Source organism: Corvus hawaiiensis, chromosome 24 (assembly GCF_020740725.1).
Source record: "Corvus hawaiiensis isolate bCorHaw1 chromosome 24, bCorHaw1.pri.cur, whole genome shotgun sequence".
Classification (NCBI taxonomy): Eukaryota; Metazoa; Chordata; class Aves; order Passeriformes; family Corvidae; genus Corvus; species Corvus hawaiiensis.
The window spans coordinates 4,495,224-4,509,456 of NC_063236.1; the positions used below are offsets into that span (position 1 = coordinate 4,495,224).

Consider the following 14,233-nt stretch of genomic DNA (forward strand, 5'->3'; position numbering starts at 1 on the left):
GAGTGGGGCCTCTCTTACAGTTGCTGAATGCAATGCAAAAATACAAATCTGACAATTCCAGATCATCCTTTTGTGGCCGCTGTTTCGTGTCTCAGTCTTTCACCCTCTCAGCCCACTCAGTTTGAACCCGCTGAGGGAAACTCAGTGATAGCACCTGAACACAGAAAAGCTTCAGCTGCTGAGGTAATCTGCTATAAAGCAAAATGTGTACAAATACTTCCATTTTGAAAATGTTTGGAAACAAAGAAACTCTTGGAAGCTGAAGTCCTCATTTTGATGTAGCTTAGGGGGAAAAAAAGTGGAAAAATTAATGCTAAAGGAAATGGAAGGAAAGCTAGTTTACTGGGTGCAGGGCAGTGGTTTCAGAGAGTTCAGTTCCCAGAGGACCAGATCCAGGTACCTCAGCACGGAGCTCTGCTCAAACGAAATAATCCCCACTGACAAATTGTGTAAAAATATGTCTGGTTTTTCTAGGGGAGCTAAGGCTTAGTGTCTTAGTTCATTGGCTTATTTATTGGTAGCAAAGTCATCCCTGCATGGTCCTGAGTTGTGTTCTGAGAAACAACCTGAGCATAAGGATGATGTATTTCATAGCATACAAAACAAATTTTAATTTGTGACTTTTGGGTTTGATTTTTTAAATTTATTGGACTTGTTAATCCACTGAGTTTATAACTACCTTGAACCAGTTGGATTGGAAGAACCAACTTGCTTATATTTTTTGTGAAATGACTGCCAACAATAACATATCTGTTTATTCATATTGTTTATTTATTATTTTTAATGAGTGGATGATTTTGACATGTGTTAGAGAAGTCAAATAAAGAGTTTTTGTTCATGTGATATATAGTGCTTAGGAAAGCTGAGAGCTTTAGCACGTTGTAGATTATGAATTTTAATTTATAATGCATGATCTATACATCATAAAGGATATTTAATGAGCAGAAGCAATATGACAGTTTTATTCACACTTCATCAGTCTGTTTCCTCTACCTCTGTCTCTGTTTGAAAGATCACCTCAAAATAAGTAAGAGAACATTTTGGCCACATTCACTGAAGCACTGCTTAAGGAGCATCCCTTCCTACTGGGAATGAGACTAATTTTATCCAGGTATCTGCCTGGATGTCAGACTGTTCTTTACTTGGATTTTACAGACTGTGTGAAAGCAACGGCCTCGTCCTCAGGAGCAAAGATCTTACTGGAGACAGAAGTCAGTGCATGAGAGGAGAAGCGTGTGCGCATGTGTGGGGCAGGAAAGAGCAGGGAGAGGAAGGGTCAGGGTTACAATAATAATGATGTTCAGGTTCGTTTGGGTGCACTTCCTGAGTTCATTACTGCTCTATTTACATATAACACTGCCCCATTTTTTCCTGACCAGCCTCTCCTTCAGCCCAGTGACTTGTGTAATAAATGGGAAGAGGAGATGTGATTAGTGAGGATTAGCATCTGTGAACCTGAAGGAAGAAACAGCTTCTTTCTGGCAGCCTTTTGAGACAGAGCTGGGAGGCAATGCAGGACTGCAATATTTTGCCTTTATTGACTGAGAGGAGGAGTGATACCAAGGGGCATTTGAAGCCATGACAAACAGACAATGGTGATATTGGGGATGCAGGGCATTATTTTAAATGTGAGCTGTTACATATAAATATATAAATACATACATACATATACACACACCCCCCTATACATGTATGCATGTTCGTGTTTTGGGGTTTTTTCTGTGCAAAATTAAAAAAAGATGAGCAGGCCTGAGCTTCAGAATGGTGTTCAGTCTCTTTGAAACACCTTTTCAGCCATCTATAATGCATTAGGTTTAACACTGAAAAAAGTCAAGAAATTGAGCCCATTATTTATATTACAGTAATTCAAGCTCATGTTTGTAAAAACCTGGGTAGGGGGCATAAAGGAGAAGGCTGGAGGAAAGCTCAAATGAGAGCTCAGCCAAGCTGCATTCTAGGACTGCACCTCCTCATTGTGAGAGATAACCTGACTGCTGCATATATGGAATTTAAAGTTGCTTGGAACTTCCTTTTCTAATAAATTGATTTCAGATTGAAATTTTGTCAGCTTACAGTAGCTCCTTCTAGTGCATACAACATTGAAGGGCTTTTCTCTTAGCCTTTGGATGTTATGTTTAAGGATCGGGGGAAGAGCAAAGGGAAAAAATGTGACTACTGCTTAAAAAAACCACCACCACTCCCCACTCCAAACTCAGCGAGTAACAGCTTATTGGTCTTGCCAGCAATTAAGATACTTTGTAGTTGGCTTCTGAAATGCCTGAAACTTCTATTGCTCTGTTTAAAAAAAATGTGAACTAGGCACAATTATACCTTTTGTATTCCATCTCCCCCCCTCATTGTGCAAACCATAAATCTTCAAGTTCTGCAAATGTGTTCAGTTCTCCCCTGCCAACAGTATGAGGGAAACAACCTCTTGTACAAAGGTATTGACCAAACGCTTAATGCGTTTTGCAGAATATTCCACTCTTTGCTGAAATTGTTGATCCTTGTTGGACTTCTACCAATTATTTTATCTTTTCTCCTTTTTCTTTTAAAATTTCTCCTCTGCTGCCAATTTCTGCAACCCTCAAAGAAGGTTCCCCAACATTCAGACAATCATAATTATTTTCCTTAAGTCAGCAGCAACACAGCATGACTTCTTCAGAATCAAGAGTAAAATTATGCTGTATGAGAAAAGAGAGAGCTCTGAGACTTCATAATGGAGATAGTTCTGGATCTGGTGATTACCTGGATTCTCCAGCCAGCCTCTTGGTGATAGGGTTATCTGATCTGATTTTCAAGTGTTGTCTCAGTTTCCAAGTAGACTGCGAGGAGAGTCTGTGCTCACTGAGTGTGCTGCTAACTAAGCTTGTGCTTTATTTCTTGTAGCTCACGTGCCTTATTTATTCCATACCATTCAGGTGTTGCTCTGAGAACAGCTTCAGCAGTTTCCTTGTGAGGTTTTCCAGCTCCTTCATTGGCATGGGGTTTCTATTCCTGTTCTATTCTCCCTGTGAGAAAATATCATGATGTGATCTCTTCTGGAGGAAGGAGATGTGATGGCTCTGGTGCCCAAAGTGTCTGGCTGAAGGAGTCTGAGGAGTTGCCTGTACACTGATTTCTCCCAGAACTTAGTGTTTTATAGCCCCTCAGCCCAGGTCCTCTTCATCCCTGTTGCAGATAATAACTAAGTGCTCCAGCAAATCAGACCTCACCATATGAACACTTTAAAATAATCCTATCTGGGAAAACCTTAATTTAAATGGTAGCCCAACATCACATGCCATTTTTATTTGTCAAATATATGTCAAATGTATGTCAAAATTCCAATTATGTTTATTTTCTCTCTTTCTTTCTCTGTTTTTCTACCATTTAAAGTGTCACATAGTAGCGATCACTTAATGATCACTCATGCCATGAGTGACCCTCGCAAGAGAGATAAACCACACAGGAGCCATAAAAGCTTTTATATCTAAATATTTCAGTCTTCCAATCACTTCTGTCCTAAGTCTTGCAGAAATTTATGCAGAGGTGCCCAGATGGTGTGTTAAGGCTGTTTTGTTTTGCAAATTTAACTGTAAGCTGCCCTTACCCTTTGACATTTCGGCCGTTTCCAAGAGCACACCTTTAGTCCTTGTATCTGATTTATGTTTGCGGCTGCAGTTGCAGGCTCTGAGCAGAGCTCGCCCTCGCAAGGCGTTGCACGACATCCCATAGGATGTGTGTGTTTGGGCTGTTTGAATTAAGGCACGGCAGTTGTCCGTACCTCTGGGCAGCACACAGTGGAAACAGCTCAGAATTCTGTGGGATGAAGAGCTCTGTTCCCTCCTGGCCAGAAAGAAAGCATCCTGGGGACGGACCGTCCCCTTGCCGGTGGGTGGCTGGCCACGCGTCGGCTTCGTCCCACGCTTCAGAGGATGGGCGGTTTAATGAAGGCCGGGCTGGAGGGATCATTCATTCCGTGCCCTGAGGTTCACCACAAGCCTCTCAGAAACCGCAGCCCTTGCTGCTCCAGCAGATGTGCTGGAGCCCTGTGCTGTGACTGGAGGTTTTTCAGCGCTCTGTTCCCCCACCCTTCGCTTATTGTAAAGCACGCACCCGTCCTGCTGCCAAAACTTTTAATAAAAAATAGATTGGTGTCTGCAGTTTCCAGAGTCTTTCTCAACCTTCCAGCCAAAGCCAGAGTAACAAACCCAGAGAACACCTAAGCATGTGCTCTGCAGATGACTGATTTCTGCTCTCGGATGTCTTAGAGCCAGTGGCTCCCACCATTATTTTTCCATGATGTGCTGCAGGGGACTCCTGAAAGCCTCTTTCCTCCTAGTTGCACAAAACATTTGGGATCATTTTTTGCCTTTGAAGTGAGTAATTTCTCTGTAGGGAATTAGTTTGTTCTTTCTGCAGAAGGTACCTTGTCATTAAGTTTTGGATGAACTACTCTTTTTATTTCTGGATTTCAAAATTTGTGTTAGAAATTAGAAAGTACCAGAAAAGAAAGACTTTCAGGAGGCTATCCTTGTGAAAAAATCTGCTCAAATATTTTTTTAAAAAAACCAAACCTTTTTTTTATTGCTCTTTCTTCCACACAAGACAAGATCACTATCACATTCAGCCATTATACTTAATATAGGTTATGTAAGGGAAAAAACCCCACCCCAAATCCTAAACCCACTGAGGTAACATATATTGAAGCTTAATGTTTAATTAGTTTAGCAAATGTAAACTTTTCTGTGAATACCACAAAGATGGGGAATGAAGATAATCTAACTTTAAAATGCTATCCAGCTGTTTGTTCTTGCTCCTCATGTGGGGCTTGCAGCCTTCTCACTTGAGATGTTGGAATTTTGTGTGTAAACGTTCCTCATTTGTTCAGTGCAGAATAAAATGTGTTCATTTATCAGGTTAATCACCTGTCGTTTAAGATGCTCTGTCTCACTTTTCAGTGAAAGTCAGAGGGTGCATTCCCATCCCAGGGAGGAGGCTGACAGTGTGTGCAGCTGCTAATGTGGAGCTGGAGGTAAAGAGTTTATAAAGCTCAGGCCTTCATCACACATTTGTTCACCATGTCCTTGGTGTGACTGAGCTAAAGCCTGGACCAAATTGAAGCAAAGCTGATGTAAGGGCAAAAGAAGCATTTGGGCTTTTATGGCTCTAGTTTAGAGCAATGTATTTTCTTTGTATGAATGAGGTGCTTCCCATCTCCAGGAGCCTTATTTTCAGGTACTGTTTAATGCATGGTTTTTGTTAACCCTCCTAAGAAAACACGTTCAGGTGGGAAAGGAATGAAGAGGTTCTCCAGTCTTTCTCTCTGCAGGACCCATCCGTACCCACGGGCTGCTGGCATGCAGGGAGCACGTTTGTGGGAATCCTTCTTAGATTAGTAGGAGGTCATTGCCACTGAGGGCAATTATGGGAGAATGAATGATCTTGACTTCAGGAAGTTCTGAGCTTCTGCAGATATTCCTTGCCCTAGCTCCACTATATTTCCAAATTCCTTTTATATTTGTTATCAGTGACACAAGTATAATGTACAAAATTTTCAGTATCTTAGTGTGAAAAACTGGGACCCAAATTCTTCAGTTAAAGTAACTCAGATATAACAATTCTAACTATTAGATACCTTATTAGATGCCTTCCCTCAAGCACTCAAGTTTGAAAGTGCAGTGCTAAATTTTCATTTATGTACTTAATCCTCCTTTTTGGAACTTGCCAGCTGGAAAGCATAATATTAACATTTTTAGCAAAAGTGTTTATTCTTAAACTGAGGTTATTTTGATTTCTCTGCAAGGAAGAGCAAGAATAGAACAGATACTGGGCTACTGGACTACTGCTCACCAGTTTGTTTGTAAGCATTCTGGGATTACTCTAGATGTAGTAAAGGTAGATGCTTTTCCCATTTGTCTAGATGTGTTTGTGTCCATAAAAATTTAAGTGAGGCAACTTTTTAATTTGATGGTTTTATTTAACTTTTCAGGTTACTGTTCAATATAAGAGTTTCCAGTCCTCTTTGGTACAATCCTATTTTCACTTTTATTTGTGTAAATTAGGAATAACTGGGTAAATTACTTCACAGCCTTGATGGTTGCACAATTGTGTAACACAATGTAGGGCTGGGTTGACACTCCTGACTCTGCCATGAGTAAATGGTTCCACGTGGATAAAGTGGACACAGATTAGGATTGAGGAATGTGCAACGTGAAGCTTGGAGAGAAAACAACAAACCAAGATAATTGTATGGGAAAGCCAGAGGAACTCCCAAGCCTGTTTCAGTGACATAACCCTAACATTAAACTCATTGTCGTGGAACTAAGGTTAATAGAGTTGTGCTAAGAGATAGCAGCTGTTTGAGCACCATAATAAGCTCTCAAGAATGGCAGTAAAACAGCCTTAGATCTGCCTGTTCAAACAGTTCAGAAATGGGCTGCCACAAAACACACAGCCCACTCAGCTTCTTCTGTACCTTTAATGATTTGTTTCCCGTTCTTCTTTTATTGCAGCGTGAAGCCCTCCCTCTTTCAGACATAGCACCAAAGGCACTGCACCCCATCAACAGTTCCTGGCAGCAATATTCACCCATCTGTTACCATCCAAACTGTTCCAAAATTCTCAGACTGGACATGCTGAGGCTCTGCTACTGGCTCATCTGGAAAAAATAAAGTAAATGAAATATACTTTCCTATCATCCCTGTATGTCTTCCCCAGATGTTCTGCAGAGTGCTACTTCTGCAAAAGATCCGTGTAGGAGCACCTTCTGTGCATCAGTTCTGCAGTCCCTGGCAGATGGGAACAGGATACTTTCAAACAATCTTTTTACAAACAATGCAGATTTTTCCCCATGTGTAGATCACTACTGCTTTTCAGAAAGGGTGCATGAGGCAAAGCAGTTTTGCACAGAGATGCTTATCCTCAGTTTTAAGTGTTCTTTCTGTAAATTGCTGGTTCGTCCATAGCAATGCTCACCACTGAAAATTATTTTTTCTCCCAAAATATATTGGTAAGCTCTCAGAACCATGCATTTTCAAATCTAGCTCATCCTGTGCAAAAGCTTTTAATGTTATGTGATACTGAATGCTCATTGAAGGAGGAAAAAATCTCCTTTGTATTGATATGAGGCAACAGAGACAGAGAGTTTTCCTTTAAACCAGTAATTTTTCATCTTCCATCTTCCTGTGTTTAAGAAGCACGGAGTGGGATGTGTGTGAGGATTTTGCTCATGGAGTGAGTACAGAGACTTTCATAGCTCAGATGGATAAGGATTGCCGAAGGACCTCTGCTCGTGCGGGTGAAACGTGGATGGTCTCTGGCCTCGAGAGGGACCCTTGACAGCTGCAGTGTGCAGGCACTCATTTTCAATGCTGTGCCTCTGAGGGTAATTCCTTCTGATCACAATCAGGAAAAGAGTCATCTGCTAAGACAGAAAGGTAGGAGTTCCTGTCTGGTTCTAAAGCACGTGAGAAGCAGCTTCAGCCCCAAGTGCCTCTGTCTTGATTGTCTTTCTTTTTGCACTTTACATCAAAACCAAGTCTTTCTTATGTATTGTATTCTAAAACACTACAGACAATTTTAATACAAGTTAAAAGGTGATTCAGCCTCTTGTTTAAATAAATAAACCTCAGGATCTGGGCTTCTTCAGGACTTTTTACAAAGGGATTGTAGCGTTTGAAGTGGAGTAAATCACTGGACATTTTATGCAAATACTTCACAAGTCTCTCGGACTCTGTTCCAGCACAATTAACCGTGGTTAGAATCACTGGCTTTGATTTCAGTGCAGTGAAGAAAGAGTATTAAATTCATACAGGTGGAAGTGGAATTTTCTCTTGGTGAAATACATGGTTTTATGCCAAATTAAAAACAGTGGAGGAGCTTGTATGTAATTTTCTCATTACATGTCCCTGAAACAGAATACTACAAGAAAAGTAAATGGAGTGGGAACTCATGAGAGATTGAATTTTCTCTGATTCAACTCAAGGATTAATGCCATAGACCTCTGAGTGGAAGAATAATTAATTCATTCTCCTTAAGACAATAAATCAAGAGAATAAATTAGACTTTTGTATCAGGTCTGAGGGAGTAGATTGCATCCAACACAAGGTTTTCCTGTAGGATTTTTATTTTATTTTTTATTTTCTCAGGAGGTTGTATCAAGGCAGAAGAATTAAATTCAAGATATTTGTAGCAAAGAGATCTCTGCTGAACTGATTTTTCCAAATAAACATATCCCTTACCCCATATTTCCATGACTGTAAGTTTTTAATTTTGGACTCTAGTATATTGTACTGTATGTGTATTCAGAATACTTTGCCATGACCTTGGCTTTTGCCTCATCCCGGGATCTCTTCCCGGACAGGAAGAACTTTCCCCAGCACAGATTCAGGCCGTGGCGGCCTTTGAGGCTCAGGGTGTTTCTCCTGCAGCTCCTTGCAGGTCTCCTCTCCCTGTGCCGGCTCTCCTGCGCCACAGAACTCTGCCGGCTGCAGCTTTGCAAACGTCAGGTCCAGGTCTGGATGTTCCTGCACGATTTGCCCGAGGTCCTTAGGGGCTGCATCTGATCCACTGTTGTTGTGCTCCCCCTCGGCACGGAGCCCTTGGATCTGATGGCCCCTGGCCAGGGCCTGGCACAGGAGGTGGAACCTGGGTGCTGCTGCAGCGGTGCCGGGGGAGCCCCAGGACTCGCTGTGGCCGCTGTGGCAGCCGCAGCACAGCCCGTTCCCAGCGAGGAGCCCAGGGCTCCGTGGGGCTCTGCAGGACCTCGGCCCTGGGGCTCGTCTGCATCAGCCCGGGCAGCCGGGCTGGACTTGGCTTCGTTTGTGTCTCGGGCTGCCCTGGCACAGCAGCTGCCCAGCGCCCAGGGGACAGCAATGGGAGCGGGGCAGGTCGGGGTGAGCTTCAGTGTCTGTGTCCGGCAGAAATGCCAAAGCCTTCCCTAAGGAGCAGCGAGTGCTGCCAGAGCACAGGATGCTGCTGCTGCTGCTGCTGCTGCTGCTGCTGCTGCTGCTGCTGCTGCTGCTGCTGCTGCTGCTGAGCACGGGACGGCCCCAGGGCTGATGCCAGACAAAGCCGGGATGGGAGCCACAAACAACAGGAGGAGGAGGGGGGACAGAGGAGGAGGAAGAGCGAGGGGGGAGGACGGATGAAGGAGCAGGAGCGAGGGGAAGAGGGGGGATAAAAGGGGAGGAGCGGGAGGAAGAGGCGGGACAGAGGAGGCAGGAAGAGGATCCTCCACGTGCATTCATCGCTCTCTGCGTCCGCAGCTCTTGGCTCTGGGAACATCGCTCCCCCCATCCCGCAGGTGACCGGGGAGGGGCAGCTCGCCCCAAATATCTTTGTTGGTGCCTGGGGTTGTTTTTGGGAGAGGGATTTTTGGAGCTTGGAGGACTCCAGCACCGAGCCCCAAATATCTTTGTTGGTTCCTGGGGGAAGGGGGGTTTGGTGGGGCGGGGGGGAGGCGGATGTTTGGACCTTGCAGGACTCCAGATGTGAGTCGCAAATGCCCCTTGGGGGATATTGGGGAGCTGCCGGCACGCGGGGTTTTTTGGGGTCCCGGTGGCGGCTGCCGGGAGAAATGGGATGGGGCGGGATGGGGCCCGGGAAGGGTGGGATGTGGATTGGGGTGTGGGATGAAGTGTGGCGGAGGGGGATGGGCGGGATGGGGCCTGGGATGAGGCAGCCGAAGGCTGGGGATGATGAGGCCGGGGGGACCCCACTCCTCAGGGGCCTGCGGGGTATCCGGCAGCTCGGAGGGAGTTTTGGGGCACCCCTAATCCTGAGGGGGTGGTGCTGGCAGCGGGGGACACGTGGCTCCGGCAGCTCTGGCCCCAGCTGAGCCCCCCCCGCCCCCCGGAGCGGAATTTGGGGAGGGGGAGGTGGGGGCGGCCAGGCCGGGCCCCCCCGCGCTGTCCCGGCGGGGGCCGAGTGCGGGCGGGAGCCCCGCGGGGCCCGGCCCTGCCCGGGCACGGCTGATGCCGCCCGGCCGCGCTCCGCACTGGTCCGGACTGGTGCTCCCAGTGCCGTGCGGGGCGGGGCCGCTCTGGGGACCCCCCAGGGCACAGCGCGGCTGCTTTGGGGCTGTGGGCACCGCCCGGCGCTGGGCATGGGGCGTGTGGGGGCAGCTGGGGCCGCACTGGTGGCACTGGTGGTGCTGGGAGCCCCCCCGGCCGCGGGGTGAGCTGTGAGAAGGGGGCGGGTCTGGGACCCCCAATTGAGCGAAATGGGGAATGGAACCCCCAAAGTGAGCAGGAGGGGCCTGGAACCCCCAAAACCAAGGCCGGGGGAGGGGAGGCGGGGATTGGGGGGGACGATGGGGAAGGTGCAGAAGGGGGGGGGAAGAGGGGGCTGGGCCCCCCAAACAAAGCGGGATGGGGCTGGGACACCCAAATTGAGCTGGAATGGGGCTGTGGATTGGGGGAACGCTGAGAAAGGGGAGGAGAGGGGAGGGAAAGGTGGGGTTGGGACAGCAGAAGAGCGGTTCCATGGGGGTCCGGCCCTGTCCCCCAGCACCTGAGCCCTGGAGCGATTCCCTGGGGCTCTGGGGAAGGGAGGGATCCGCACTGGGGGGGTCCCCAACCCCCCTGTCCATCCCGGGGCTGATCGGGGGCTCCCCCCACACAGCAGCCGGTGCTGCGGCAGCCGTGGGGCAGAGGGGGTGGGAAAGGCGGGGCAGGGCGGGAGTGGAGGAGGAGCGGGAGGAAGAGGAGGGAGAGAGGAGGAGGAGGAGCTGGAGAACCACGAGGTTCCACCACCCGCCCACTGTGTCCGCAGCACCCCCAGCCCCAGTAGCATCTTCCCCCCCATCCTGCAGGTGAGCGGGGAGGGGAGCTCACCCCAAATCTATCGGGGGGTCAGCAGGAGGAGTTTTTTTGGAGGGGTGTTTGGAGCTTGCAGATTCTGGAATTGAGCCCCAGATGTCCTTGCATGTCCCTGGGAGGGATTTTTTTGGGCCAGAGGGGATATCTGGATCTTGCAGGACTCCAAAGCTGAGCCATAATTGTCCCTTGGGGGTCTTGGGGGATCCACGTGAGGATCACCCGGTACTGGTGGGGTTGGACATTGGCTTTGGGGATCCCCAGGAGAGCCGGGGGCTGGAACATGGGACCCCTGGAGTGGGGAGAGCAGAGAGGGACGATACCAGAACTGGGGGACCCCCAAGAGCCTGAAGGGGTGGGGGGGCCTGGAGATGAGGCAGGGCTAGGAGCCTTGGCCCTGAAAGGGGGGATGAGGAGAGGGGGGAGCCCCAAGTGCCTGGAGTGGAGGGAGGCTGAAGAGGGAGACCCTGGGACCGCTGGGATCCAAAGCAGAATCAGGAAAAAGGGGCCTGTGGGACCCCCAAAACCCCCCAGCATCCCTAAGCAGGACCCCAGAGAGGGGGATCCCCAGGACCCACGGGACCCCCAGCAGCCCTGACAAGGGGGACCCCCAGAACCCCAAAGTAAGGAGACTGGAAAGGGGGAACTCCTGGAGGCTTTTTTTGGACTCACTGTCAATTTTTTGTTGGTTTTCTGGACACCGGTGACTTCTAGAGATGGACTTGGGCAGGAGGAACCCCCAACCCAACACACTCATCCCTTGTTTCTCCCCAAACAGGATTTCCCATTCCCAACCCTTGGCCAGATGGAGGAGGAGGCTGTGAGGAAGAGGAAGATGCCCCGGGAGCCCCAGGCAGGTGAGGAGGAAGTCAGTGCCCCTTTCCCCCTCTCTCCTGCTCCATCTCCCAGCCCAGCATCGCCCCCGGCTGCAGGACAACCCCGCTGCCGACGCCGTCCTGCCGGGGACGGACTGGGGGGATCTCCTTCCCCTTCCCTGTGGCACGGAGGCAAATCCCATCCTCTCCTTGTCCTTCCTCCCCAGACAAGGAGCTGAGCACGGAGCCCAGGGAGGACAAATCCCCGTGGCAGAACCTGGTGGAAGAGGCCATTTTGAGCGGCTCCATGGCACAGGAATCCAACGGGGAGGAAAAGCCCCAGAGGTCCTGCAGGAGGAGGGGCTGCAAACGCAGCCCTGGGTGCTCTGAGGAGGTAAGACCCACCCTGTGCGGGGAAGGCGGCTGGAGATCCAGCCAGAGCTCGGACCTGGTGGTTCATGAGCAGCTTCACGATGGGGAGAAGCCCTATAAGTGTGGGGAATGTGGGAAGAGCTTCAGATGGAGCTCCCACCTGATCCGCCACCAGCACATCCACACCGGGGAGAGGCCCTACGAGTGTGGGGAATGTGGGAAGAACTTCACAGACAGCTCCCACCTGATCCGCCACCGGCGCATCCACACCGGGGAGAGGCCCTACGAGTGTCCCGAGTGTGGGAAGAGCTTCTCACAGAGCTCCGCCTTCATCGTCCACCAGCGCATTCACACAGGAGAGAGGCCCTACGAGTGTTCAGAGTGTGGGAAGAGGTTTCAGACCAGCTCCTATCTCCTCCTGCACCAGCGGATTCACACAGAGGAGAGGCCCTTCCGCTGCTCTGTGTGCCGGAGGGGCTTCAGGTACAACTCCCACCTCGTCAGGCACCGGCGCATCCACACCGGGGAGAGGCCCTACGAGTGTCCCCAGTGTGGGAAGAGCTTCTCCAGGAGCTCAGCCTTGACCAGACACCAACGGAGGCACCCCTAATGGAAGCCCTGCAAGTGCCCCGACTGTGGGAAGAGCTTTGTCCTCTGCTCCAACTCCATCTGCCATCAGAGGACCCACGTTGGGAAGAGCCCTGGTGACCCACATTCCCTGTGATCCGTGTTGGGAAGACCCCTGGCTGGTGCTCTCCACGTTCTCCTGGATCCCCGTAGGCACCTGGGTGAACACAGGGGCAGGAACATCCATCGGGACTCAGATCAGCATTGGAAATTCATTGGGAAGAGCTGATTTTTTACCTTTACACCCTAAAATTTTCATCTGCTCTGTCCAATTGTTTCTTCTGGTGGCATCAAGCAACCCTGGATGATCTTGGAGATCTTCTGCTTCACAGTAATTTCTGTGTTAATCCTACTAAACAACCAAAATTGGTGTAAAAATAAAGAAATTAAACAAAGAGATCTAAAGCTGCACCATTTTCCTGGAATTTGGGGGTGAACTTGGGGTTCAGAGGAATATTTGGGAGGATCTGAGCGTTGTGGGGCCACGAAGGCAGGCAGATTGGGGCCACGATCTCGTAGTTGTGGGGGCAGAACGTGTCCACCTGACCCTGTCTGTTCTCCAGGAATTCCGGTTGTCTGTCCCAGTCTCTGCCCTGGGTCTCTCCCTTTGGGGTGTGACCTCCAAAGTGCCCAAATCACTGCTGAAGCGCCCGAGGTGCTCTGGGCTGTGGATATTCCTGTCCCCCAGCCTGTCCTTGTCGGTGCCATGGGGGGTGGAGAGGGTCTGGGAGCTCCTTGGGGGACTGGGAGGGGCTTTTGTGGCTCTTGGGGCCATTTGTGGTGCTTGGAGGGGCCTTTTGGGGGGGTCTCTGAGAGAGTTTTGGTGATCTTGGCTGGGCTGTGTGGCTCGGAGAGAATTTGGGTGGTTCTTGGGGTCATTTATGATGCAGGGAGTGGTTGGAGGGGTTCCTGGCCAGGAGCTGTTGGGGTGGTTTGAGGGGTCCGGGAGTGGCTGTGGGGCTGGGACACGGTTTTAGGGCCTCTCCCCCAGACCCCAAAGCTGCCACCAGACCCCACCGCCAAGATGCTGCCTAGAGTTAAAGGCTCGATGTTGGGGTTCATTCTCCTGGAACTGTGGGAGAAGGTGAGGGGAGGTCCCCAGGGGCCCTCGGTGTCCCCCAGAGCGTGTGTGACCCCCCCCATCCCGGTGTCACCCCCTTTTTTCCCTGCCCACAGTGCTCCTGAGCCAGCCCCTGCTGCCCCGGGAGGGAATTTGGGGAGGGGGCAGAGGGGGTGCGCAGCCCCCGCCGGGGGATGACCCCGGCCCAGCGCCCTTCGTTCAGCACCGAGCTGGGCTTGGGGCCGCAGGAGGAAGAGGCCGATGGGAAGCAGATCCTGCAGGGGGGACAGGGCTTGGGCTCAGGGCAAGGTCCTGCCCTGCACACCTGGCTCAGGTGTGACCCTGTTATAAACGGAGCCTGGACTTTTTTTGGGTGGGGTAAAAGTCTGCTCATTTATTTAAAAAGAAAAACCAGGAGTGGAAACTCAAGATAAGCCCGAGTCCCACTCGGCAACCCAGAAAAAAACAACCGTGCGACGCACAAGACATTCCCTCAGACTCAGGTGCCTCAGAAAAACCCCGCAACAGGCTGAGCCCCCGGGCAGTTTTATAGTCTC

The 14,233-nt window shown here is 49.9% G+C and overlaps 1 protein-coding gene across 1 annotated transcript; it reads left to right on the top strand.

Annotated features, from left to right (window-relative positions):
- The first annotated feature begins 11,359 nt into the window (after nt 1-11,359).
- Nucleotides 11,360-13,015, top strand: LOC125337843 (zinc finger protein 239-like). The gene is made up of 2 exons (XM_048328030.1): nt 11,360-11,659; nt 11,845-13,015. Exons 1-2 carry the CDS (start codon nt 11,608-11,610, stop codon nt 12,597-12,599), a joined length of 807 nt encoding a protein of 268 aa, XP_048183987.1. The 5' UTR covers nt 11,360-11,607; the 3' UTR covers nt 12,600-13,015.
- Nucleotides 13,016-14,233: the final 1,218 nt, after the last annotated feature.

What these genes read in the sequence shown, in the direction of transcription:
- LOC125337843 (XM_048328030.1), top strand. Translation starts at nt 11,608, where the DNA reads ATGGAGGAGGAGGCTGTGAGGAAGAGGAAGATGCCCCGGGAGCCCCAG. An exon ending in GCCCCGGGAGCCCCAGGCAG is followed by an intron (nt 11,660 to 11,844) that starts GTGAGGAGGAAG and finishes CTTCCTCCCCAG; the next exon opens with ACAAGGAGCTGAGCACGGAG.